General features: G+C 37.0%; 1 protein-coding gene across 2 annotated transcripts in view; it reads right to left on the bottom strand.

The window, feature by feature from the left end:
* Positions 1 to 25037, bottom strand: part of cntnap5a (contactin associated protein family member 5a) — a 448552-nt gene that overhangs the window by 164706 nt on the left and 258809 nt on the right. For both annotated transcript variants that reach the window (XM_088607188.1, XM_088607189.1), the window contains exon 7: positions 13767 to 13910. In XM_088607188.1, coding sequence (XP_088463314.1) covers positions 13767 to 13910 — 144 coding nt within the window. The remainder of the gene's footprint in view (positions 1 to 13766; positions 13911 to 25037) is intronic.

Here is a 25037-nt window from a genome sequence, read left to right as displayed (position 1 = left end):
GTATTTGTTATGCTGCAGTTGGTCATAAACTGTGCAGCAGCATGATGGTTGATCAAACCCCAAGTGCAATTTTCAGTGCACAGTTTAAGATGATAGATTTCAGGATCAGGAGATTCAGTAAGAAATGATGCAGGCTGGAATCTGGTCAGTTTTTAAAGGACTGTCTAAGGAAAAAGTAAAAAATAAAATTCCAAGAAAAGAAAAATTGGGAAACCAAAAAGGTAGTGAAAAAAATTATTAATTATTAATCATGAAAAAAAGAGAAAAAATAATTATGAAACAGATTGCAGGAAAGTAGGCAAATCTAACTTGTTTCAGATTTAACACACTTAAAATCTTCATCACAATGCAACAACCTATTTATGCAATACAATGCTATGCTGTTGCTTGTTTTCTGAATTGAGCAGACACATTTGTCTAAATTGTTACCCAAGGTCCAACAAACAGGAAGGGTAGCAGATAAGAATAAACAAATACCAGGTTTTTCTTATTTTCTTTCATTTGGGTTTAGCCCATTATTGCACTGAATCATGACATAGTATTCAAAGAAGTTAATGCTGTACTGCCATCTAGTCAGGAACAAAAGGCATGTTTTGAGAGTACAGTAAATTATTATAGATATGATATGGTTATAGCTGTGATAGAAGGCTGGAGTGCTTTACATATGCAATTATAAATCATTTAAAGTGAACTTGTTAAAAAGTACTAAAACCCTACAATGTACCCTACAATGGAGACCAAACCATGAATTTTAAAAAGGAACCAACTACTACAGTATTGTTCTGAAAGTATTTTTTAAACAATGTGCCATCTTATAGACATGCAACTTTGCCCATTGTACTCTGAAAAAGACTTTATTTGACCACTAAGAATCCGCATGTATATTGGTCTGAATTGTGTACGTCTGAACCTATACTGTAAAAGTCAGCCTGAAATCAGTATGCCAGATCTACAAGGCTCCCTCCTGGCATTTACACTTTTACAAAAGAGAAGCTAGGAAGTGTCAAGCTCTACATTGCTTAGAGTACAATTGGAAGACAGCAGACAAGCACAGAATGTCAACTGTATTCATAAAGGCCATCTGTACAATTATAGACATAACTTAGATGCAATACACTATGGTAGCTACAAAATGGTCACTGTTTTTTCATATTTTACTACAATCAGAAAGGATGTGAGAATGACTTGTACATGTCCTTGCTTCACAGTCATCAAGAATGATTCAAGCATTCTATACAACTCTCCACAATCAGAAAGATTGTGGCCATTAGAGGTGTAATGGGGAACAATCAGTTTGGACAATTTGTAATGGATATATATTTAACGTGATACAGCAGACTCTGTTACACGGGAAAATGTCTGGTATGGATGGTTGCTGTGGGCAGTTTAGGGAGCTGTGAACAAGAAGGTTATGCAGATTGGATAGTTGCTGATATGTGGGGGGGTCTGGAAAGAAAAAAATATATGCTGCCACTACTATATCCTGCTAGTGTCTACAACTGGAAACATACAACATGAAAGCAAGCATGACAGCAAAATTCAAAATGGGCAGATCTGTAAATATCAAAAAGAAATCATTCTGTCTTAAATAAGCCTCTGTGTACGCTACACAGCCATCATTTTCTCTTTCCAGCTTCTTCTGTCATATTTCACAGGGTACATTATGATGGGGTAATCTTGAGTTAAGAGCCTGCTCAGAGCCCATATCATACCTGATAAACTCAATAATGGTGAAGTCTTCTGCCAATAGCCATTATCCAATCTACTTAGTGTGCTGTGGGTCAGGTAGTCTAACAGGCAAAGAAACATTAAAATATTATGTGTAGCCTCTTTCCAGGAGATACCATATGCCTTTCACATGGTGGCTTATAAGAAAGATTAAAGCTGCATGTGACTCCTAAATACAACATATGCCCAGAGAATCTGTTATCTCTGCAATATTTCCTTCCTGTGCATTGGTTATTATGATAACCAAAATAGAGGTCAGCACACAAGACTAGTCGTTCTGAAGCATACAAATTGTATTGCTGTCATAAACAAAATTTCTCAAAGAAAAGGACTTTAAAGTGGCAAGAGAAAATTCTTATTCTTACTTTTAGATTCTTATTATGTTCAACTTATTTCAACATGAAACCTTGCTTAATATTTTAAATTACTTTGAGAGTAATTAATTTATTTTACAAGACTTATATATTATTATGTTGCATTATATTGTCCCATTTAATTATAGATACATTAAAGTATTTGGAGACTACAATTATGTCTTTTTCCCTATTAATGGACCACAAAATTATCAACCATTCTTGCCAAATATAAAGAATCAAACAAAACATTAAAATCATCTTAATACATATAAATTATCCCTGGAGTTTTGTACATCACATTATTTAGCAAAATATTTTTAAATCACTACAGTAAAATAAATGTACACCATAAAGTCTAGATTTTTTAATCATCTAACTATAGGGTCCTAAACTAAGAGGGAGTTAGCAGACAACATAATCTCACTTAGTAGTATCTAACCCCAATATCCTCTTAGGTTTTTGTTACAGCATGTTCCTGTCTATAAGATATATTCTTGTTTTCAGCACAGAGAGAAATGATTCTGGTGAGAGACTTTCTACTTCACTAGCTTCCACTAATTGAGCACAAAAAGGCTCTTGAGAACCCATCCATAAAAACAGACAGAGGCAATCTGTAATTGTAAAATGAATCTGGTGGCAACTCGGTTAAAATTCTCTAAAGACTGAAGTGGTAGGAAAAGAGATTTTGCCTTAACTTAAAAAGGGTTCTTGTCTTTATCCCTTCCATTTAGGTATTAAACCAAGTGTGGCCCTATTTATCCATTAAATCCAGGCTTTGAAAACTAGGAAGGGAGCACAAATTATTTATGTAGTAGTTCAGGTGGGTAGCTGCGTTAGCATGCGTAGGCTGCAAAGGAAAAATAGGTTTATTCCATCCTGAAAAAAAGAAAGAAGAAAACACAACGTTTCGGCAGTGGAGCCTTCTTCAGGTGTGAGGATTATTTATCAAATTATTTATGTCATTTCAGAACTTTGACCTTCATGACTTCTAAGCTTTCCTGCTTCACATACTGTACAGCAATGTACAGTAATAGGTACAAACCTACTATATATCCTGGTTTCCCATGCAGGTTGTATTTTATTTCTCTTGCATATTATGACTGTACTTTCCAAACAACAAAATAAAACAATAGTCTCCTATTGTCTCCTCTATCCTTAGCACACCGATGATACTCCTGTTCTTTACCTCTCAACAGTTCTTTGTAATCTTACAGACATAGAAGCAATGGTATCCCTTATGACAAAGTCTACGTTTTTTTTGTTGCTGAAATTCTGAAACATTTCATTATTTGTGTCAATTTTGACAAACCTTAAAAAATAATTTCGTACATATCATGGTGAATAAAATCTGTATTCAAGAGCAAAGTACTGCCATTGTCTTGCTAGTAGAGATGAAAGGAGAGCTATAAAGAATTGGTCCCCTTTCACTTACCCTGTGGAAAAAAGGATCTTGCTTTTTTAAGATAATGGAAAATAAGATTCAGTTTACCACTTTTTAAATATAATATATTTAAATACAGAAATGTAAACACTTCAATTATTTTTGTTATATCCACAGATAGAGGCAATCTGTAATTGTAAGATTAAACTGTTGGCATCTCTGTTCCAGGTTTGGAATTGCCAGTTAGGTTTTTAATGTCTCAGCTCATTGTTATGAAACCCACATCTGACACAGGAGAAACTAATGATAGCTAGACTCTTCCAGCATGACCACCTTTGAGCAACATATTTTAACATGTCACAGGCAGTAAAACTACTATTGGTGGTTCAATTACGATTGGAGGAAAGACTCATCCCTCACCAACAACACGGCAACCTGAGAGTCTGTGCTGATCAACTGTTCCCATCAAACACTAAGTTGAGCTAACTATGCACTGTCACTTGAGTCACCTGGTCACAGCTCAATCAATCAAATCAATCAAAGTTTATTTATCAAATGCACAACAATACAGCATGCAGCAGTAGTTGCTGGCAATGAAATGTCTTTTCTATGAGCTCACCGGGGGGGTGGGAATCTCAAAATTAAGGTTACAAAAATAAGGTTACATAATAATAGATAATAATGTAATAGAAATTAAATAAACACAGACAGACAAAACTCAATATAAATAGAGCTGCTATGTGTCCATGTTGTATACAATATATTATGTTCAAGTAGTGCAGTATGCACAGTACAGTGAAAACAGTATGTCCATGTAGCCATTACAGGTGATTTCCCGCTGGAGCTGGAGGTTGGCTATTTAGCAGTCTTATTGCTTGGAGGTAGAAGGTGTTCCATAATCTGTTGGACTTTGAACAAATGCTTCGGTACCGTTTACAGGACAGTAGGAGAGAAAAAAAATTGTGACTGGGATGACTGGGGTCCTTGAGAATGAACCTAGACTTCTTAAGATCTGAGTAGATATCCTGAATGTTTGTTTGCTCACAGCCGGAAGTGAGCTGCGCTGACTTCACCACCCTCTGCAGTACTTTGCGATCCCAGGCGGAGCAGTTTCAATACCAGGCAGTGATGCAACCAGTCAAGATACTCTCAATAGTGCACTTACAGAAGTTGGCCTCGATATGCGATGGCATGCCAAACGTCTTTAGCCTGCAGACAAAGAATAGGCGCTGCCATGCTTTTTTGACCACGATGTTGGTGTGGTGAGACTTGGTTAAGTCCTCTGTGATGTTAGCTCCCAGGAACTTAAAACTGCTGACCCTCTCCACTGATGTCCCATTGATATAGATAGGTGTGTGATCTCTTCCCTGGTGTTTCCTATAATCCACAATCATCTCCTTAGTCTTACTGATGTTCAGAGAGAGGTTGTTCTCCTGGCACCATGCTGCCAGGGCTTCAACTTCCTCCCTGTACGCAGACTCTTCACCATCTGTGATCAGGCTGATGACTGTTGTATCGTCTGCAAACTTAATGATCGTTAAGTTTGAATGATACTTAAGCTCGCTAGTGACATGACCTAGTCTTGAACCATGACATCTGAATCAGCCTGCACTCAGGCAAGATTCTTTAATTTAGCCACTCTGGATGCCCAGCAATAACTATATTTTATCAAATATGTATCTGTTTTTTTCATTTTGGTTATTAATAAGACTTGAAAGTTCTTAATAACATTATAATGGCTCAATAAAAATGAGACTTGTGCAAATATCTTTATAGACTTATCTAAGGCTTTGATACCATAGATCATTCAGTCCTTCTGAAAAAGTTTAAAAGTATTTATCTCGATATGAAACCCCTTATATTAATTCATAATTATTTACAAAACTGTGAACAGTGGGTAACATCTGTGAGATTTGTTTCACTTTTCACAAACTTTCTAACTAAATCTTTTCCGTCTTGCCCCCCATATTTTCCTCAATCTGTATTAATAATATTGTAAAGATATTAGAAAACATTCCTATGTCACTGACACTTTTTTATACTCAGAATGCATTAATCATCTATAAAGGCCAGTTTGCAGATTGGTTATAAAACAATTCAGCAGGATTTCTGGTATCAATTATTAGCTCTTTATTTGGAAAAACACCTGTCCTAATAATTAAATAATGTATTGCAGGTCTTGGTATCATACTACAATTTAAAATGTAATACATTAATTAAACTGAACCTTTGAAGAACAAATATGAACTTCGGGTGCCACTCATTTTAATTTGTCACTAACAATGTTTGGAATCTAAATAATAAGATGAAACTATCCAGGTTTTCTGATGTTGTTTACAGTTATTTGAATAAAACTTCTCTTTTGTTATTGCTTTTTTATTTTTTATTGTTCTCCTGCAATTCTTTCTTTTTCTCTTGCTGAATTTTCTTTAATCTTTCTGTATAGCATTGGCATATGCATATTAGGCAAGTTGTCATTGTAAATCAGAATTTGTTCTCAATAGATTATATAGTTATACAATATATAGAGATGTACATATGTAGCCATTCAAAATGCACAGTAAAACCCCATACCGTGGGAATTGAGTTACAGGCTACTGCAGTGCGTGATTCGCTGGCCAAAAAGATTGTCAGGTGGCACTTTGTGGTGAATTAGTTGTTTGTGGTGAACTATTTCTTCATTTAATCTCTGTACTGTGCATGTTTAAATCTGCTTAATATGGAATTTTACGACTAAAGGGAAATTGAGCTGAGTGGAATTGATTAAAAGTGGTAGCTGAGCATAAAAATAACAGGAGTGAACGTCATGAACGATATTAATTTGGGAATCTAAATATATTATACAAACTGTATGGTAGTGGTAGTTTACACCACAATGGTACTTGAGTACTTAGACCCCCTGCAGTTTACATACAACAGGTCCACTGACAATGCTGTTTCCCTACCTCTTCACACTGCCCTGGCTCATTTGGATGATAAAGACGCATACGTCAGAATGCTATTCATTGATTAAAGCTCCACATTTAACAAAATAGTTCATTCCAGACTAGTCAGGAAGCTTAATGACCTGGGCATCAACACCACTCTATGCAGGTGGATTATGGATTTGGAGACCACAGACTATGAGGGTAGATGGAAAACTTTCTTCCACGCTGACCATCAATATAGGTGCCCCTCAGAGCTATGTGCTTAGCCCCCTGCTGTTCTCCTTGTTTACCCACGATTGTGTGGCCAGACACAACTCCAACCCCATCTACAAATATGTTGATGACACTACCATCACTGGCCAAATCACTGCTAATGAGGAGAGAGCCTACAGGGATGAGGTTAGGAATCTGGTAGAGTGGTGCTTTGACAATAATCTCTCCCTCAATGTCAACAAAATCAAAGAGCTGGTCATTGATTTTAGAAAGCAGGGTGGGGAACACATCCCTCTTCACATCAACATGGTGGCTGTTGAGATGGTTAGCAGCTTCAAGTTCCTGGGTACCTTCATTGCTAATGATTTAACGTAGTCCCAGCATGGAACTGGAGATACAAAGAAGGCACAACAGCACCTGTCCTTCCTCAGACAGTTGAAAAAAATTAGTCTATCTTCAACTATCTGTACCACATTTTAAAGGTGTGCTATTGAGAGTCTGCTCACATGTGCTATTACAGTGTGGTTTGGCAGCAGCTTATTGTCCAACCAAAGGCGTTATAGGGAATGATCAGGTCGGCCCAGTCCATCATTGGAGTACAGCTTCCCTCTATTTCTGACATTTTTACAACTCACTGTCTGTCATGCCCTCTGCAGCCAGAGGGCGCTCCTACTCTGTCCTGTTCCTAGTTTCCTGCTTTACTGTCCTTCCGGTTTCCCTCTTTCCTTGGGCTATATATTTCCGGGTCACTTATTCTGCCTCGCTTGGCATTGACGTTCGGATGTCCTGAGACCCGCCTAACATCAGGTCGCCGCTCCGTCCGTGGCCTGAGGGCATAGGATTCTTTACGGCACTCCAGAACTCTTTGCACTGTCGAGCCTGGGCTAACTCCCCATTCTGCTGCCTCGCAATGGGTCTTTTTTCGCTCTCCTGCCTCTCCATGGTTTGTCCCTTCCAACATCCGTGACACTGTCTCAGGAAGGCTGAAAGTATTGCTAAGGATATCAGTCATCCTGGTTTCTCATTTTTCTTCCCCCTTCCCTCTGGTAAACGATATAGAAGCATAAAGGCACGTACATCCAGATTAAAGAGAGAGTTTCTTCCCACAAGCTGTCGGATTACTGAACTCTACCCCTACCACTGGTTCACACTGATGTTTTTTTTCTAAGATGTATGTTATTTAACTTTTTGTTGTTGATGCCGCTGTTCTTTGTTTATGTTTCCCTAATGTCTTTGTATTGGAGCATACATGCAAATATGCATTTCATTGCACTTGTGCATATGACAATAAACTGAACTGAACTGACCTGAACAATAAACTGAACTGCACTTACAATATACTTTTTTACAAGATACTTTTTTATAAAAAGCTACACTGTTTAAACCTTTTCTATGAATACTTGCGCTTATTATCGCATTAAAAAACACCTTATACTTTTTAGAATACGCTTAATAGGGAATATAATATGGAATCCATATTATATTCCCTATTAAGTAAGAAATTAATAACGATATTAGTTTAAGGATCTAAATATTAAATATTTACCAGTATATAGCTCAAAGTATTACCGTAGTCCACTTTCTTTGTAAATATCTGCATCAATTTGACTCATTCACTAGTGATTACTTTTGGAAACATTTTGCCTGTCCTTTTCATCTATAGCTTAAGTTTCTGAGCGGCACTTTGGTACAATGGCTTTGGTGCCTGCCTCGCATTCTGGAAGCCCTAGTTCCATTCCTGCTTGGGGCACAAGTTTTCCATTGACAGATAAACATTGCTTTTAAAAAAATAAAATAGTAAATATTATGGACACACTATATTGATTTTTTTTGGGGTATTTCTAAATATCACAACATGTTCAAAGTTATATTAACAACATGAATGGCAAACGTGGATACTGTCAACAGTGGGTGTAAAAACCAGTTCAACCAGTTTAATTCAAGTCAATCCAAAATACCTTATTCATTCAAGTGGGACAATTAAAGACTCTCTTTAATTTTTGAAACTCTCTCTGTATTTCACAGATAAGAATAAAGTACATATGCAAATGTTTTCATAGGCGGAAAGATGTTTTGTGCTCAATAGCTCTTTCACCACAGTACACATTATGTTACATTTTTAAGCATCAGTTGAAGCATTCTGAAGTCTGTCAAAATTGTAGAAAATGTAACCAAATAGTATAGGTGAGCCTGCTACCTGTCCTGGATAAAGCAGTTAGAAAATAGACTGGTGGATTTACACTTGTAAAAACATTCCAATTTTAATGTTGAAACGGAAGATATTATTAATAATATTAATAATAAATGAACTTCGATAAAGCTGAAGTGTTATAGAAGAGACGCATTGAGTCTTTTCTTATCAGCTTGGAAATAACTTTTAGATATTCCATTTCAGCCAATTTATGTAATGCAGCTCCGCACTTCTTTAACAAACATTTTATTTGTCACAAAGGCTAGGAGTGTTACACCCCTCTGTGTTTGTTATGTAGAATAAACAGTTTTGCCTCAGGGATGGAGATGGAATTTTCAGAAGCATGCCCTCATGTCATTATTTGTCATGCTTTAACATAAGGCAATCAGCAATCAAATGTCCTGTTATGGACTCTTTTTTCCATACTGTAGTTTTAAATCTTGAACAAAGACGTGCCACATGCATACAGCAGAATGCTGTCACTACAGTCCAGGTTGTGGGAAATACATTTATTTATACTGTATCAAAGTGTACCTCAGTCACGGTGCCCTACATTACAAACTATGATCGTTTCATTGTCTATTGCAAAATAGACAATGCTGCTGCTGCACCCACTGGGCTTCGAGCTGTGTGTTGTTTTCAATTAGCTTGCAGAGAAATACCTAAATACATTAACTATCCAGCCATTGCGAAGGGTTCAACTGCAGCAGCCACAAATAAATAACAAATAAACCTTTTTTCTCCTGATTATAACTGTAACACAATTCACTTCCTTGTTTACCAATCATGATGTTTCCGAAATATGAAGCTTCTTAATTTTTGAATAATTGGCTACCGATAAGTTTATGAGCGACAAAATAACAATATTATTTTATTGATATAGATATATGTATTTAGCTGGTTGTATCAGGGTATTAATTGTATATATCACAGAATTTAAATGTTCAATTCACATTTGTGTTCTTATAGCAGGGTACTTGGGTCCCCATTCCCCCGGACAGACAAAAGTGATGAAGGTGTTAAAAACTCAAAGGAGTACCTGTGGCAGAGTTCAGCGTATTTTAAATTAATGAGAGGTTATGAGCAGCAGCTGCACCTTTGTTGATGTTGGTGGTTTTATAATAAATAATATAATATTAATTATTAACAATAATAATAATTAAGAAATAATATAATGAATTGAATTTCAAAAAGATTAACTACAGAATGTCTTCTTTTTTTCTTTAAGCTTAATGGGACAAATATAAAGTCAAATCAATCAGGATCTCGAAGTTTAACAAAAATATTTCGCATAACATAACCGTGAAAGAAGCAGACCTTAAATTTAGATCAGGTACTGTGGGTTCGTGTTTTACATGAGTTTGAAATGTTGTAACTGTTAATACAATGGTGAATATATTTGAGGTTGTACTATTTACATTTTAATATTTTAAAGTCATGTAATGTCTAAATTAGGCAGCAACATGTCATTGTTTCTTTTTCTTGATTTTCTTTAAAAAATGTTTTAATAATCAGCTTCACACTTTCACCTTGCTATAACTATAGTGGGGATGTAGCATATTTGGGAGCTTGTTCAGGTTCTTTGATTTGTTTTGTGGAGCCAATATTTTTTCCTTGGTTCACACATGCTGCACTTGGGGTTGTCAATCATATTACTTATTATTATTGTTGTTAGATATTTTTTATGGGTAATTGCAGTGATCATTGTGGCATTTGGTTTAAAGCATTTTACTCTGCATCCAACTTTGGAGCAGTTTGAGAAATGTCACAAGGCAGATGTTTTATCAATAGCCAGTCTTAGTCTCTCGGTTTACTGGGAATGTATCAGATTTTAAACTGAGGAAGGCATTCAACTCCCATGCCCCAGAAAGACAAAGGTGATAAAGGTGATAAAAATCCATTCAAAAGTGTGCAGTGTGCTAACACAAATGCTAACAGGGTTGCTTTTATGAGCAAGATGACTTTCTGCTAAATTATGTGAGAGCTACAGTACAATCAGATAGATTTTAAATTCTTTAAGCAACATTAGCTGTTTGTCAAATTCACCTAATTTGCCCAATACATGACTTCTGAAAAGTAACCCCTTTCTCTCGTGCAAACTCATCAAAGGTTTATAATTCTGAAACTTGGACAACATGCCTCAGGGACTCATTCATAGTATAATCAAAATACCTTCCCCCCACCCGCGCTGGGTCTCACCTTCCGCTGTTCCACACATGCGAATCCCATGAAGTCAGGTCCACAGATATACGAAAACAGTAGCGCACATTGCAATGAGCAGCAGTGAGTTCGTATACTGTATAAATATTCTGTATATACAGTATTAGACCATATGGTTTAAAAGCCACTATAGTACAGTATGTGTGAAATATTTTTTCTTAATCCAAATTTAAAGTTAAATTTCACAGTGCGGAAATTTGGATTAAGACAAAATATAGATGTTATTAATGCGGCTGTAAACCTGAAAGAGGCACATCGTTTTCGCAACAAGCTATAATAGTGGACTATTTTTATATCTTCAGCTATTTAAGAAACAAAACAAAAGTAATTCTCCAGGTAAAGACTTTGATGCATAAAATATTTATGAAGAAGGTGGAATACTGTTGTTTATATTTAGCTACCACTACCAACTTCTGTGTGTACATTAGGTATATATTACGTTATACTACTGTTTTTATTTTCAGATACCAAACTTTACCTTTGGATTTTCTGTATGTGAATGTAAACCTGAAAGAGGCACATCACGTATAATAATAAGCTCATTTTTATATATCCAGCTTTCACTGCTCCACCTGGCGGTTTTACAAAGTAGTGCAACCCTATTTAAAAATACTGCAGTACCCCGCAGCCCCTGAACTGCAAACTAATGCAGTATCCCCTGCACATTTTGAATGGCTGAATCTGTAAAGAAATATTTATTATCTATCCTCATATGGAACATTTAGTTGCTACAATGGATTTAACAGAGCCCATGAACAGACAGTTTTATTTTGAGAAAAGAGCTTTTGTGTTTTGTGGTCCTTTTTGGCATTCACAATTTAGAACACAATTACTATAAACAAATCATTAGATATTATTTACTAGTTTGGCAATTTTACTGAGGACAGCAGTCATACTGTACTGTTCCATGTCTGGCTGTTTGATGTTTTGTTTATTTTTTTTTTAATGCTATTACTCACATGTTTTTGTAAGTGTCATAAAGTAATGGTTTAAGTAATAGATTGTTATCAAGAATCTAAATACAACCAGTAACACCTGACTTGTGTGAGAGATTCAGTGATAAAAGCAATTGTAAAGTTGACCTTGGTTTACCTTTGTTAATTAAGTTCTGGGTAAATGATTAAATATCAATCAACACTCCAGGAACAGAGCATAAAACAGGCAGGTAGGAAGAAGAAAGAGACAGAGGAGGACAGGAGAGCTCCTTGTCCAGATTATCCAGAGAGACTAAATTGGAGCAAAGTATTTGAACATTGTTAGGAGAAATTTCTGTTCTGTTGTTGTTTGGAACTCTGATTTCCTGTGTAGGGGTTAAAAACACCCTATCCTGGTTAGTGAGTTTTTTAGAATAGAGAGATAGATCCCCATTCATTTTGTGGCATCCAGGTTTACAGAGTGATAGATTTAACTGTAGAACATATTTTCAGTTTAGAAGGTAACTCTCTTTATTTGGCCTTTGTAGGTGGTATGCTTGGTCGCAGTCAGTGGTTTTTCTGGGTGGTTAGGACAAAGGCCTCTTGGACTCCTTGTGTGTAAATTTTTAAAAAGAGTAGCTTGTGTGTTGTATGTTTATGCTGTGTGTTGTATGATGTGTGTACTGTCATTGTCAATAAGCATTTGTTTAACCCACTGTGCCTGAATTATTACTTTTTTTCACCAAAGCTCTGCCAATGACCAAAAAACCTATGTGCCTCTAATTATAGCAACCAATTGGGTATATTCTTGGCAACATCTTTATAAGTTGGGGGTTATTATTATTATTTAATTATTGACTTATCCACTTAGTCTATTTCTGACTTTCTGTTTTTGTAACAATATTACTACTAGTGTAATTAAAACCTTTCCATACACAGTATACATCCATGGCTTACTGTACTGTTATACTCTTTCTCTCTATATAACTCTGATATATTTCCTTTGACACCCTTAAGGATCTCTATTATGTTTGTTTGTTTAGAAAAATAAACCATATTCAGTTAGTAATCAAAGATCCTAAAGAATACTTTTAAACATTGGCATTCAACGCTAATACATAGCATAATAATAGCCTGGACAGACACTTTGGTAGTATAACTCACCTATTACAATGTACTTTGAATTCTTACGAATTGTATTATACTTTTATGGAAGGCAGCAGTACAAAAAATGATTTTTTTAGACTGATGTTTCTAATTGAAGAAAAAGGTAGATTCCAATTCTGTCCCTGGAATTATCAACTAATAATTTGATCAATCTTGCCCTACCTCTTGGGCCATTTACACTATTATAGATAAACAAAATTATCTTGTTTTCTTCTCAAATGATACATTATAGAAATTTCTACATTATATATTTCTTCATATGAAAATATGCACTTGGATATTTGAGCCAGGTGAGGGTCTGATAAGATATGAAGTTGTCAATGCCAATTCAGGGGTAGAGACTAAATTGGGGGATGAACTAAAACACAAAACATTTATGTAAACAACAATAAGACATAGCACATTGTTGGAACAAGTAATAGGTTTATTTCATGCTGAAAAGAGAAGAAAGAAAACACAATGTTTCAGCTGTGGAGCCTCCACAACCAAAGAAGGTCTTTCTTCTCTTTTCAGCATGGAATAAACCTATTACTGTACTTCTTTTGCAGCCTATGCATGCTGACACATCTATCTATCTCAACAACTCATAGCACATTTTTTATTCTTTTCATATCTTTCCTTTGTTTTGTTTTCTGTTTCCAAAACAAGCAGTGTGATTAAAATACATACCACAGTATAGATCTGAGGTTTTCGCCTCTTGGCTAGGTCGATTATGTTCACTCCATTATAGTATAGGTTTTCGATACAACCATGGAAATTCTTCCTCAGGAAAGTCCCTGGTTTGCCAGGAAGTGGGATTCCTCCAAAACTGAGCTTTGTGGGAAAAAACAAACAAACAAACAAACAAACAAACAAACAAATTAGAAGATGATGATATAATAATAATAATAATAATAATAAACTTTATTTTATATAGCGCCTTTAAAGGTGGCTTCTCAAAGCGCTTTACAGGATGACAATAACAATAAATAAGAAGACTACAACAATAAATAAGAAAAATTTCACAAGACAGGACACAATTATAATTACAACAATACAACAATAACAATAGAGGAGACCGTGGAAGATGGTATTAAGAAGAGCAGAGGGGTGAAGAATGGAACCAGTTAAGTAAAGGCTTTTCTGAAGAAGAAGGTTTTGAGTCTGGATTTGAAGGAGTTTAGAGAAGGTGACTCTCTAATATCCTTGGGCAAAGAGTTCCAGAGCTTGGGGGCATAGCAGGAGAAGGCCCTGTCGCCCATACAATGTAGACGGGCTTGGGGGACAGTAAGGAGGGCAGAATTTGAAGAGCGGAGGTTGCGAGATGGGGAGTAGGGCGATAAAAGTTCAGACAGGTATTGAGGTGCCAAGCCATGTAAAGCCTTGTAGGTGAGCATGAGGATTTTAAAGTCTACGCGGAATTTGACCGGAAGCCAGTGCAAGGACTCCAGGATAGGAGTAATGTGAACACTTGCACTAGACCTGGTCAGGATTCTGGCTGCTAAATTTTGGACATACTGCAGCTTGTTCAGAGTAGATTTAGATACCCCAGGGAGCAGAGCATTGCAGTAGTCAATTTGAGAGAATACAAATATGTTGATCAGCTTTTCAGCCACAGTTAATGATAGCATAGGGCGTAGTCTTGCGATATTTCTAAGGTGAAAAAAAGATGTTTTGACAGTATGCTGTACATGTGGGTCGAATGTTAAGCCAGAATCGAATATAACCCCAAGGTTTTTCAATTTTGATTGGAGCTCAAGTACAGAGCCATCTACAGACAGGGTTACAGGACTGGCTTTACGAAGTTGATGGGGGGTACCAATAAGCATGACTTCAGTCTTGTCACAGTTAAGATGAAGGAAGTTTTGAGTCATCCAAATTTTTATGTCAGAGATGCAATTAGATAGAATAGAGACAGCCACATCAGTGTCGGGTTTGGTATGGATGTATATTTGAGTATCGTCAGCGTAAAAATGAAAGCTGAGGCCATGTGATCTTAAAAGCTGACCAAGTGGGAACATGTAAATGCTGAAGAGCAAGGGGCCCAGTATTGAGCCCTGAGGGACACCAGACTTGACAAGACCAATTTCAGACCTGTACCCATTGAGAGAGACAAAGTGACAGCGATCAGTGAGGTAAGACTTAAACCATTTGAGGGCAGTGTCAGAGACTCCAAACACAGTCTCGAGACGAGAAAGCAAGATGTTATGGTCAACAGTGTCAAAGGCAGCACTGAGATCAAGAAGGATGAGTATGGAAAGAGAACCAGAATCAGAAGCTATTAGGAGATCGTTGGTGACTTTGACTAGGGCGGTTTCTGTGCTGTGAAGTTGACGGAAGCCAGATTGGAGGGGTTCGAAAAGGTTGTTTGTCATGAGGTGGTTATGTAACTGAAGTGTGACAGCACGTTCTAGAATTTTAGAGAGAAAGGGTAAGTTGGAGATGGGGTGAAAGTTGTTAAGATTGTCGAGAGCCATGTTAGGCTTCTTTGGCACTGGGGTAATAGCAGCAGTTTTGAGGACCGTTGGTACAATGCCGGTGCTCAAGGATTCATGTATTATATCGAGGACAATGGGACAGAGAGAAGAGAAACAGGACTGGAATAAAGTGGTGGGAATGGGATCTAAAATAGATGTGGTGGGTTTCATGCACGTAACTAGTTTGTTTAGGGATGCTGAGTCAAGAAGAGAGAAGCTGGAGAGACGGGAACCAGAGAAGTTGGATGAGGAGGGAGGAGGTGTGGAAATTATATCCGTAGTGGAGAGAATGTGATGCCGGATGTTGTCAATCTTAGAACTAAAGAAATCTAAGAATGTGTTGCAAAGTTGTGATGAGGCAGGTAATGTGGTGGGGCAGTTTGGCTTGAGCAGTCTGTTGATGGTGGAGAAAAGATGTCTGGGATTGTTTTGGTGATTTTCAATGATGTGAGAGAAGTAGGTGGATCTAGCAGACTCTATAGTAACCTTATAATCAGATAAGTAATCTCTCCAGGCCTGATAATGTACATTTAGGCCGGAAAGACGCCACCTACGCTCAAGTTTGCGAGAGGCTGCCTTCATGAAACGCAGATGGTCATTGTACCAGGGGGCAGGGCGAGAGAAGGAGATGGTTCGGGAAGGATATTACTTTTATATAAAATCCGTATGACTTTGATAACCTGTATTTTCTAACAAATTCTCTGAGAGGGATCAGCTGGCCTGAGATGCAAAAATTTAACATTATTTTGTATATTCCAAGGAAAAGCAAGGTAATGCTGTTTGAAAGTGTACTTTCACTTAACATTACAGCAGTTAAAGACTGAAACACCTATCAATAGTCATTTCTCCACAAACATATTCCTGAAATGGATGGAACAAGGTTTCAGATTCTAGAATTAGGCAAAATATAATGCTTTTTTTCCTGCATTTGACACCCACACTATTTGCCTTTTGTACCAAATTTAGATTAAAAATAAAAAAGTAATCTTTAAACTGTCAAGTTGCTACCATTTTTAGTTTTGTAGCTGTAGCAGTTGCAGTAGAGAAATTTACGTTTTGTATTTGCTTTCACTTTGGTATTAAAGATTAAATTAAATCTCTACATCATAAGCTTTCAAATGTTAATATCAAAAAGACCACTTTGAAGACAAAAAGTAAATGAAAATAGTTAAAATTAAAACATAAAATGTCACTTTTCAGTTTTCAGTCACTTGAATCATTTTTGAGAAATATTTAATTCTATATGTGAACAGCTAAATGAGATTCACCATTTTGAGATACCAGCTAATAATCAAACGTTTAATTACTTGCGTTTGTATACAGAGTGTGGTGAAAAAGTAAGTACACTCCCTTATGATTTTATGGTTTAACATATTTCTATATATTTGACCTTCACCTAGTCCTCCCTGAGCCTTAATAGTTGATATAATTAATCTTATTTTACAAATAACACAATAATTAGGCACTGTCAATATTTATTTAAAACAAAATCAGCCAACGTTCAATATATTTGTATAAAAAAGTAAGTACACCCTTATTTCTATGCAGAATCAGGTTTGTGGTTACACATTGTGCCTAGATCAAAATACATTTGTGCAAAATGTATGTATATATGATACATTGCATTATTGTCTTAACTGATTCAAGGTACCAAATTTGTTTTATTCAGAATGTGCTCAGGATATTTATTAAAGGCATAAAATAAAATCCCTTTTGTTGCTCAAATTGCATATCCACACAAATCATGTAATTTAAAATGATGGTGCATCTATAATGCAGTAAAATACTCTATATAAATACCTGTAATTTAAATGGTGTTTTACAATATAATATACAGTAGAGTCATTTTAAAATAAGTGTTTGCCACAAAGAGAGAATATAATCACAAGAATCATTGACCATAACTTCAAGGTTTTCTAAAAATCTTAGATGGTACCTCTACACCTTTATAAGTTGCAACAAAACTGCAATGTGATGAGGGTTTTCATTACAGTACAGAGGTAATATTACTGGTGTAAAACATATTTCATAGCAAATATATTGTCTTTAATAGATGTCCAGATCTGTTAATATTAACATATCACAGTGTTTGAGAATACCAATATTTTTCATATGTATATAATTTTTCAGAAATGTGTAGTTTCAAAGTAAAATAAAACTGATGTTTAATTGTGATTAAAACACTTCACAAAAAGTCCACGGAGGTCAAAAAGTTAGGAAAACAAGCAATACATAAATGTGCAAACCAGTGATTTACTCTGAGATGATGAAAACAGGATTAAAATCCGGAATGGGGTCCAAAACAGGAACTAGAACTAAAAGACCAGGTGCTCTGAGCCCCGGACCCAGATGGTCAGGACGCCGGGGAATAAGGAAGGCCTGCCCTTGGGCTACCGGCAAGTCTGGGGAATAGGCAAGCCCTGTGGCGTCCATCTTCCAATATTGAGCCAGGAACTGCAGAGACGTTAGGCACCAGAAAATAATAAAAACTAATCATAACAGAAAGGAGTAGGAGTGCTCTCTAGAGAAGGGATGTGGAATGTAACAATAAGAATAATAATTCAGGTAGCTACGTCAGCCTGCATAGGCTGCAAAGGAACAAGTAAAAGTTTATTCCATGCCGAAGAAGGCTCCATAACATTGTGTTTCTTTTCTTCTCTTTTCAGCATGGAATAAACCTTTACTTGTTCCTAAAAAATAATAGTGTATGTACAGTGCCTTGCGAAAGTATTCGGCCCCCTTGAACTTTTCAACCTTTTGCCACATTTCAGGCTTCAAACATAAAGATATAAATTTTTTATTTTATGTGAAGAATCACCAACAAGTGGGACACAATTGTGAAGTGGAACGAAATCTATTGGATTTTTGAAACTTTTTTAACTAATAAAAAAATGAAAAGTGGGGCGTGCAAAATTATTCGGCCCCTTTACTTTCAGTGCAGCAAACTCACTCCAGAAGTTCAGCGAGGATCTCTGAATGATCCAATGTTGTCCTAAATGACTGATGGTGATAAATAGAATCCACCTGTGTGTAATCAAGTCTCTGTATAAATGCACCTGCTCTGTGATAGTCTCAAGGTTCTGTTGAAAGCGCAGAGAGCATCATGAAGACCAAGGAACACACCAGGCAGGTCCGTAATACTGTTGTGGAGAAGTTTAAAGCCGGATTTGGATACAAAAAGATTTCCCAAGCTTCAAACATCCCAAGGAGCACTGTGCAAGCGATCATCTTGAAATGGAAGGAGTATCAGACCACTGCAAATCTACCAAGACCTGGCCGTCCCTCTAAACTTTCAGCTCAGACAAGGAGAAGACTGATCAGAGATGCAGCCAAGAGGCCCATGATCACTCTGGATGAACTGCAGAGAACTACAGCTGAGGTGGGAGAGTCTGTCCATAGGACAACAATCAGTCTTACACTGCACAAATCTGGCCTTTATGGAAGAGTGGCAAGAAGAAAGCCATTTCTCAAAGATATCCATAAAAAGTCTCGTCTAAAGTTTGCCACAAGCCACCTGGGAGACACCCCAAACATGTGGAAGAAGGTGCTCTGGTCAGATGAAACCAAAATCGAACTTTTTGGCCACAATGCAAAACGATATGTTTGGCGTAAAAGCAACACAGCTCATCACCCTCAACACGCCATCCCCACTGTCAAACATGGTGGTGGCAGCATCATGGTTTGGGCCTGCTTTTCTTCAGCAGGGACAGGGAAGATGGTTAAAATTGAGGGGAAGATGGATGCAGCCAAATACAGGACCATTCTGGATGAAAACCTGTTGGAGTCTGCAAAAGACCTGAAACTGGGACGGAGATTTATCTTCCAACAAGACAATGATCCCAAACATACAGCAAAATCTACAAAGGAATGGTTCACAAATAAACGTATCCAGGTGTTTGAATGGCCAAGTCAAAGTCCAGACCTGAATCCAATCGAGAATCTGTGGAAAGAGCTGAAAACTGCTGTTCACAAACGCTCTCCATCCAACCTCACTGAGCTCGAGCTGTTTTGCAAGGAAGAATGGGCAAGAATTTCAGTCTCTCGATGTGCAAAACTGATAGAGACATACCCCAAGCGACTTGCAGCTGTAATCGCAGCAAAAGGTGGCTCTACAAAGTATTAACGCAAGGGGGCCGAATAATTTTGCACGCCCCACTTTTCATTTTTTTATTAGTTAAAGTTTCAAAAATCCAATAGATTTCGTTCCACTTCACAATTGTGTCCCACTTGTTGGTGATTCTTCACTTAAAATAAAAAATTTATATCTTTATGTTTGAAGCCTGAAATGTGGAAAAAGGTTGAAAAGTTCAAGGGGGCCGAATACTTTCGCAAGGCACTGTATATTATGTTGAGAAACTAAAGTATCAAATTGCATGTTCAATGAATTCATGAAACAAAGGCCAAATTCTAAGGCTTCTAAATATCGGAATCACATGTAGTGAAGAAAAAAAAGAGAGCAATCCAAGAGAGGTTTGGGACATGAGAAGAACAAGAACTATATGTTTCACTGTCTTTCTGCCAGGACAAGCAGACTATGCATCATGAGTCAAACTGAGCTTAAACACTGAAATACAATTTGCTCATATTATTTTTAATATTTGTTATATATGCATTAGAACAGCTGAAAGGGAAGGTCCAAGACCGGAAAGCGTGGTGAGAGATGGCCACGGATAACATCATCATATATGCATAGGGGAAAGAGGGAGGATGGGGGCCGGGAGGTAGGGACAGTGGGCTGTGGGATGAAAAAGACTGAGAAACAATGCAATTGTTAAATTAATTCCTGTGCAATTAATGCCAATTTGAAACTCATAAATTCTATTCCAAAGTCCCCTTGATGGACAGGTAATCCTCCATTTAAATCAGAGGTGAGTCATGGGCTATAATCCAACGTAATGTAGTGAAAGAGACAACAATCTGGTGAAGATGCAAAACAAATCCAAATAACCAATGCACAAATAAAAACGTTGATATTTAAAATAATGAGAGTGAATACATAGAATAAGCAAATTAAATTTACCTTCTTTTTCACATACTGGACTAAAGACAATGATGAAATCGGTAAGTGAATAATCAATCTGAGGGATTATGAGAGACCTCATCTGAGAATCTGAGGTTATATTATCATATTGTAACGCTGCAGGGTTCACATGGGAGCCCTTGCCACGGCCGCCTCAGGTCGGCCCCCCACCATCAGGGACTCGAACCCAGGCCCCCACCGTCCCTCAACAGGGACCCAGCCACTTGAGCCAAAGAGAAATGTCCCATCAGCCCGGCAGCTGCGGTCCCTGCTATTCACAGGGAAGGGCGGTGACGTCACCGCGCTGGTAAGATGGCTCTCACAACCTGCAATGGTGGCCGTATGCGTTACAATATTAAGCTTAAATTCATACAAGAAATAGAACATTTTAGACAGTCTTCCATCCATCCGTTTTCTAACCAATTCATCCAATTCATGGTTGTAGGGGATGGTGCCTATTTTGGACAGCAATGGGCACAAGGCAAGGTAAAGATGCAGCCAAAATGAGCGGGGTACGCTGTGCTACAATGCAGTGGGCGTGTCCAATCCAAACGCGTCAATTTGCGTCATACGGCAATTTACCGTATGCAAATTAGATAATGTTAATAATATCCGGAATCACCTTCTAAAACCACCAGGAGGAGCTAATAAAGCTTAACCTGTCATGTACAGCATTTGAGCTTTTAAATTTAAACTGTGTATTACAGCATGTTAATCATCATACATTAAAAAGTTGGTATATTGTCTGAAAGCAAGATTGCTCAGTTGGGCAAAAGTACACAACCTACCTTTATCATAAATATTTTAATTATGCAGAAATATTTTATGCATCAAAGTCTTCACCGAAGATACAAATAGTATTAATAATGAATGACCTTGGACAAGCTGTAAACTCAAAGTATTACCCTGGTCCACATTCTTTGTAACCGTCTTTGTAAACGAAAATACGATTTTTTTATTGACAAAAAGTAACTCCACAGCTTTTCATTGATCCGATCACTTATTCGTTTCCAATCATACAAAGTAAGTTTTGAGAATCTCCGATTCACCATGCCTTTCACAAGGTCATGAACAATATTAATTTAGGAACATAAACATATTATGTAAACTGTATATTGCTGGTATTGGTAGTTTAAAGAAAAAAATACACATAGTATGTAATTTCTCCCTAAACATTTTAAGCATCAAAGTCTTACATGTGGTTATTTCGGAAACATTTTTACGTGCTCGTTCTGACCATATTACTGTATGTTTATATACTTTGTGAAAGGGGATCGTTTTAATTGTTTCTGCGAATACGCTCGTTATCGGAGTAAACAAAGCGTACTTTTAGAATTTGATTAATAGGGAATATAATATGGAATCGCATATATAAAGAAATTAACAATGATATAATTATATTTATGTACTGTAACACAAACAGGTGTTCAAATCCAGCTATTGCCATGAGTTTTCTTTTAACAAACAAACATTTCTTTGAAAAACTAAAATAGCAATAGCAAAATAGCAATATTATGGACACTCTTTTTTATATTTCTAAATATCACAACATGTTTGAATCTAAGGCTTTTATTAATAACAATGAATAGTTTCAAACTGCTACTGATATCATTATCATCAATATGTGAAAAAAGTAAATCCTGTTTTTTTATGGTCTGTAGCTGAAATCCTGCTTAACTAAACATTAGACACAAGAAGAGTATTATTGGACAATGTTGTGAGGCTAGATAAATCAATAACGATATTAATTCAAAGATCTAAATATATTTAACGCTTATGCCTGACTTTAGAGGGTGTGTCTGCTCACCTGCGCTGTGATGTCACCGGCTTTCCCTCTGAATAGCTACAGTAGCAGGAACCTGTACCTTGTGGATCCCTTTAGTTCTCCCTTCGGATTTAATGGTTATTAATAATATCTTCAGTGTCGTATTGACATTGGAATGTTCTTCCAAGTGTAAAAAGAGACAATACGCAACGTGTCTCCTTTATTAATATTCAGTTTACAGACCATAGAAGATCATTTTTTATGAATAATGTCTTCCGTATCGCATTAAAATTGGAACACTTTCCACAGGTGTAAATCCACCTATTTTCTAACCGCTTTATACAGGACAGGTACACAACTCACCCTCCCCCCTGCCTGTCTGACTTTCTTTTTAACCCTTCTGTTCCCGGATTGCAGTGGGTAAGATATTTTTCCAAGAAAGATCTGATGATGAGGAAGAATAATCACCCGTTTTTCGTGCACAAAAAGTAATTAACTATCGAAACCTGTTTTTATCGCTTTTAAAGTCATGCAATTTCTAGGTTAAGCTGGAACACATCATTACATCTCATTTTTTTTAAATTAAAAAATGCGATTGCCCAGCCTAACTGGGGCGTTTATAATATTGTGGCATTATTATATAGGATGGAAACAGTGACTCAGGCACTCGTTGAATGAAAACCGATGCTTTATTTTTCAGTACAGCTGAGTACAGAGAGACACACACACACTTTTTCATATATAAGATATATTATATATTTTTCATATATAAGATATAATGATGTGTTCTTGCTTAGACATTGCACTACTTTAAAAGCTATAAAAACAGGTTTCAATAGTTAATAACCACTTTTTATGTGCAAAACACAGTGATTTTTCTTCCTCCTGATCAGCTTAGAAATGTATGAATTGTATGCTGTAAGGTTTTTACTTCTTAATTAAATGTTTAAAATACATGTTTCGAATAGAAAAAATCATATTCTGTTTTCTTCCTGGTATGTAGAACAGATCAGCAGGTCTTTTTTCCCCAATCAGAGGCTTACCACAATTCACACTCAACCACATCACAGATCTGCCACACACATACGCCTCAGGACGGTGAGTTCACTGCCTTTCATATGAATCCTTTCATATGGAAACATTATCTAATTTGCATATGGTAATTTGCGGTATGACAAATACCGCAGCGTTATACTGCGTTGTACCCTGCTTGTTTTGAATGGCTACATCTGTATAATTATATCGTTATTAATTTCTTTAGATATGTGATTCCATATTATATTCCCTATTAATCTAATTCTAAAAGTATGCTTTTGTTTACTCCGATATCGAGCGTATTCGCAGAAAAGCTTAAAACTATCACTTCTTTCAATATAAACGTACAGTAACATGGTCAGAAGGAGCAGGTAAAAACGTTTCCAAAAATAACCACATGTAAGACTTTGATGCTTAAAATGTTTAGGGAGAAATGGAATACTGGTGTGTATTTATTCTTTAAATTACCAATACCAGCAATATACAGTTTACATAATATGTTTATGTTCCTAAATTAATATCATTTATGACCTTCAGATGCGTTGTGCTCCTATTCTTTTTATGCTCAGCTACTAAAATTTCCCTTTAGTTGTAAAATTCCATATAAATCTTCAATACTAAGCGGATTAGCCACTTTTGGCCAGGACACCAGGGTACACCCCTACTCTTTTCGAGAAACGCCCTGGGATTTTTAATGAACACAGAGAGTCAGGACCTCGGTTATTATTATTATTAATATTTAAATGTGAATAGTAAAGAGATAATAATAATAATTGCTTACACTTATATAGCGTTCTTCTGGACACTCCACTTAAAGCACTTTAAAGGTAATGGGGACTCCCCTCCACCACCACCAATATGCAGCATCTACCTAGATGATGCGACGGCAGCCATAGTGCATCAGAACGCTCACCACACATCAGCTATCAGTGGGGAGGAGAGCACAGTAATGAAGCCAATTCATAGATGGGGATTATTAGGAGGCCATGATTGGTAAGGACCAATGGGAAATTTGGCCAGGACGCCAGGGTTACACCCCTACCCTTTTGAGAAACGCCCTGGGATTTTTAATGACCACGGTGAGTCAGGACTTTAGTTCTACATCTCATCCGAAGGACAGCGCCTGTTTACAGTATAGTGTCCCCGTCACTATACTGGGGCATTAGGACCCACACAGACCACATGGTAAGCGCCCCCTGCTGGCCCCACTAACACCTCTTCCAGCAGCAACCTTAGTTTTTCCCAGGAGGTCTCCCATCCAGATACTGACCAGGCTCACACATGTTTAGCTTCAGTGGGTTACCAGCTGTGAGTTGCAGGGTGATGTGGCTGCTGGCGATTAAATGATTAAATCAGATTAAATGATTTAATCTTTTCACTACCCACCAATGCACCACGAGTGCCCCTGTCAATCATTTTGGCCAGCCAATCACATACATAATCACGTGGTACGGCACAGCGGTTCGTGCATAGATGCGTGCGGTACGGGGTTGTGGCTGCATCTGTACACCCTGGATGGAATGCCAGTCCATCACAGGGCACGCACAGGTACACACACTCACACCAGACCAGTTTTCCCAGAAACCTATTAACCTACCAGTATGTCTTTGTATAGAAAAAGGAGGAAACCAGAACACCAACTATGCAAACACAGGAAAGACATA

The sequence above is a fragment of the Lepisosteus platostomus genome, chromosome 14 (assembly GCF_059453375.1).
Source record: "Lepisosteus platostomus isolate fLepPlt1 chromosome 14, fLepPlt1.hap1, whole genome shotgun sequence".
Classification (NCBI taxonomy): Eukaryota; Metazoa; Chordata; class Actinopteri; order Semionotiformes; family Lepisosteidae; genus Lepisosteus; species Lepisosteus platostomus.
Note: the sequence above shows the minus strand (reverse complement) of the source record. Positions and strands in the feature narration are given on the sequence as shown.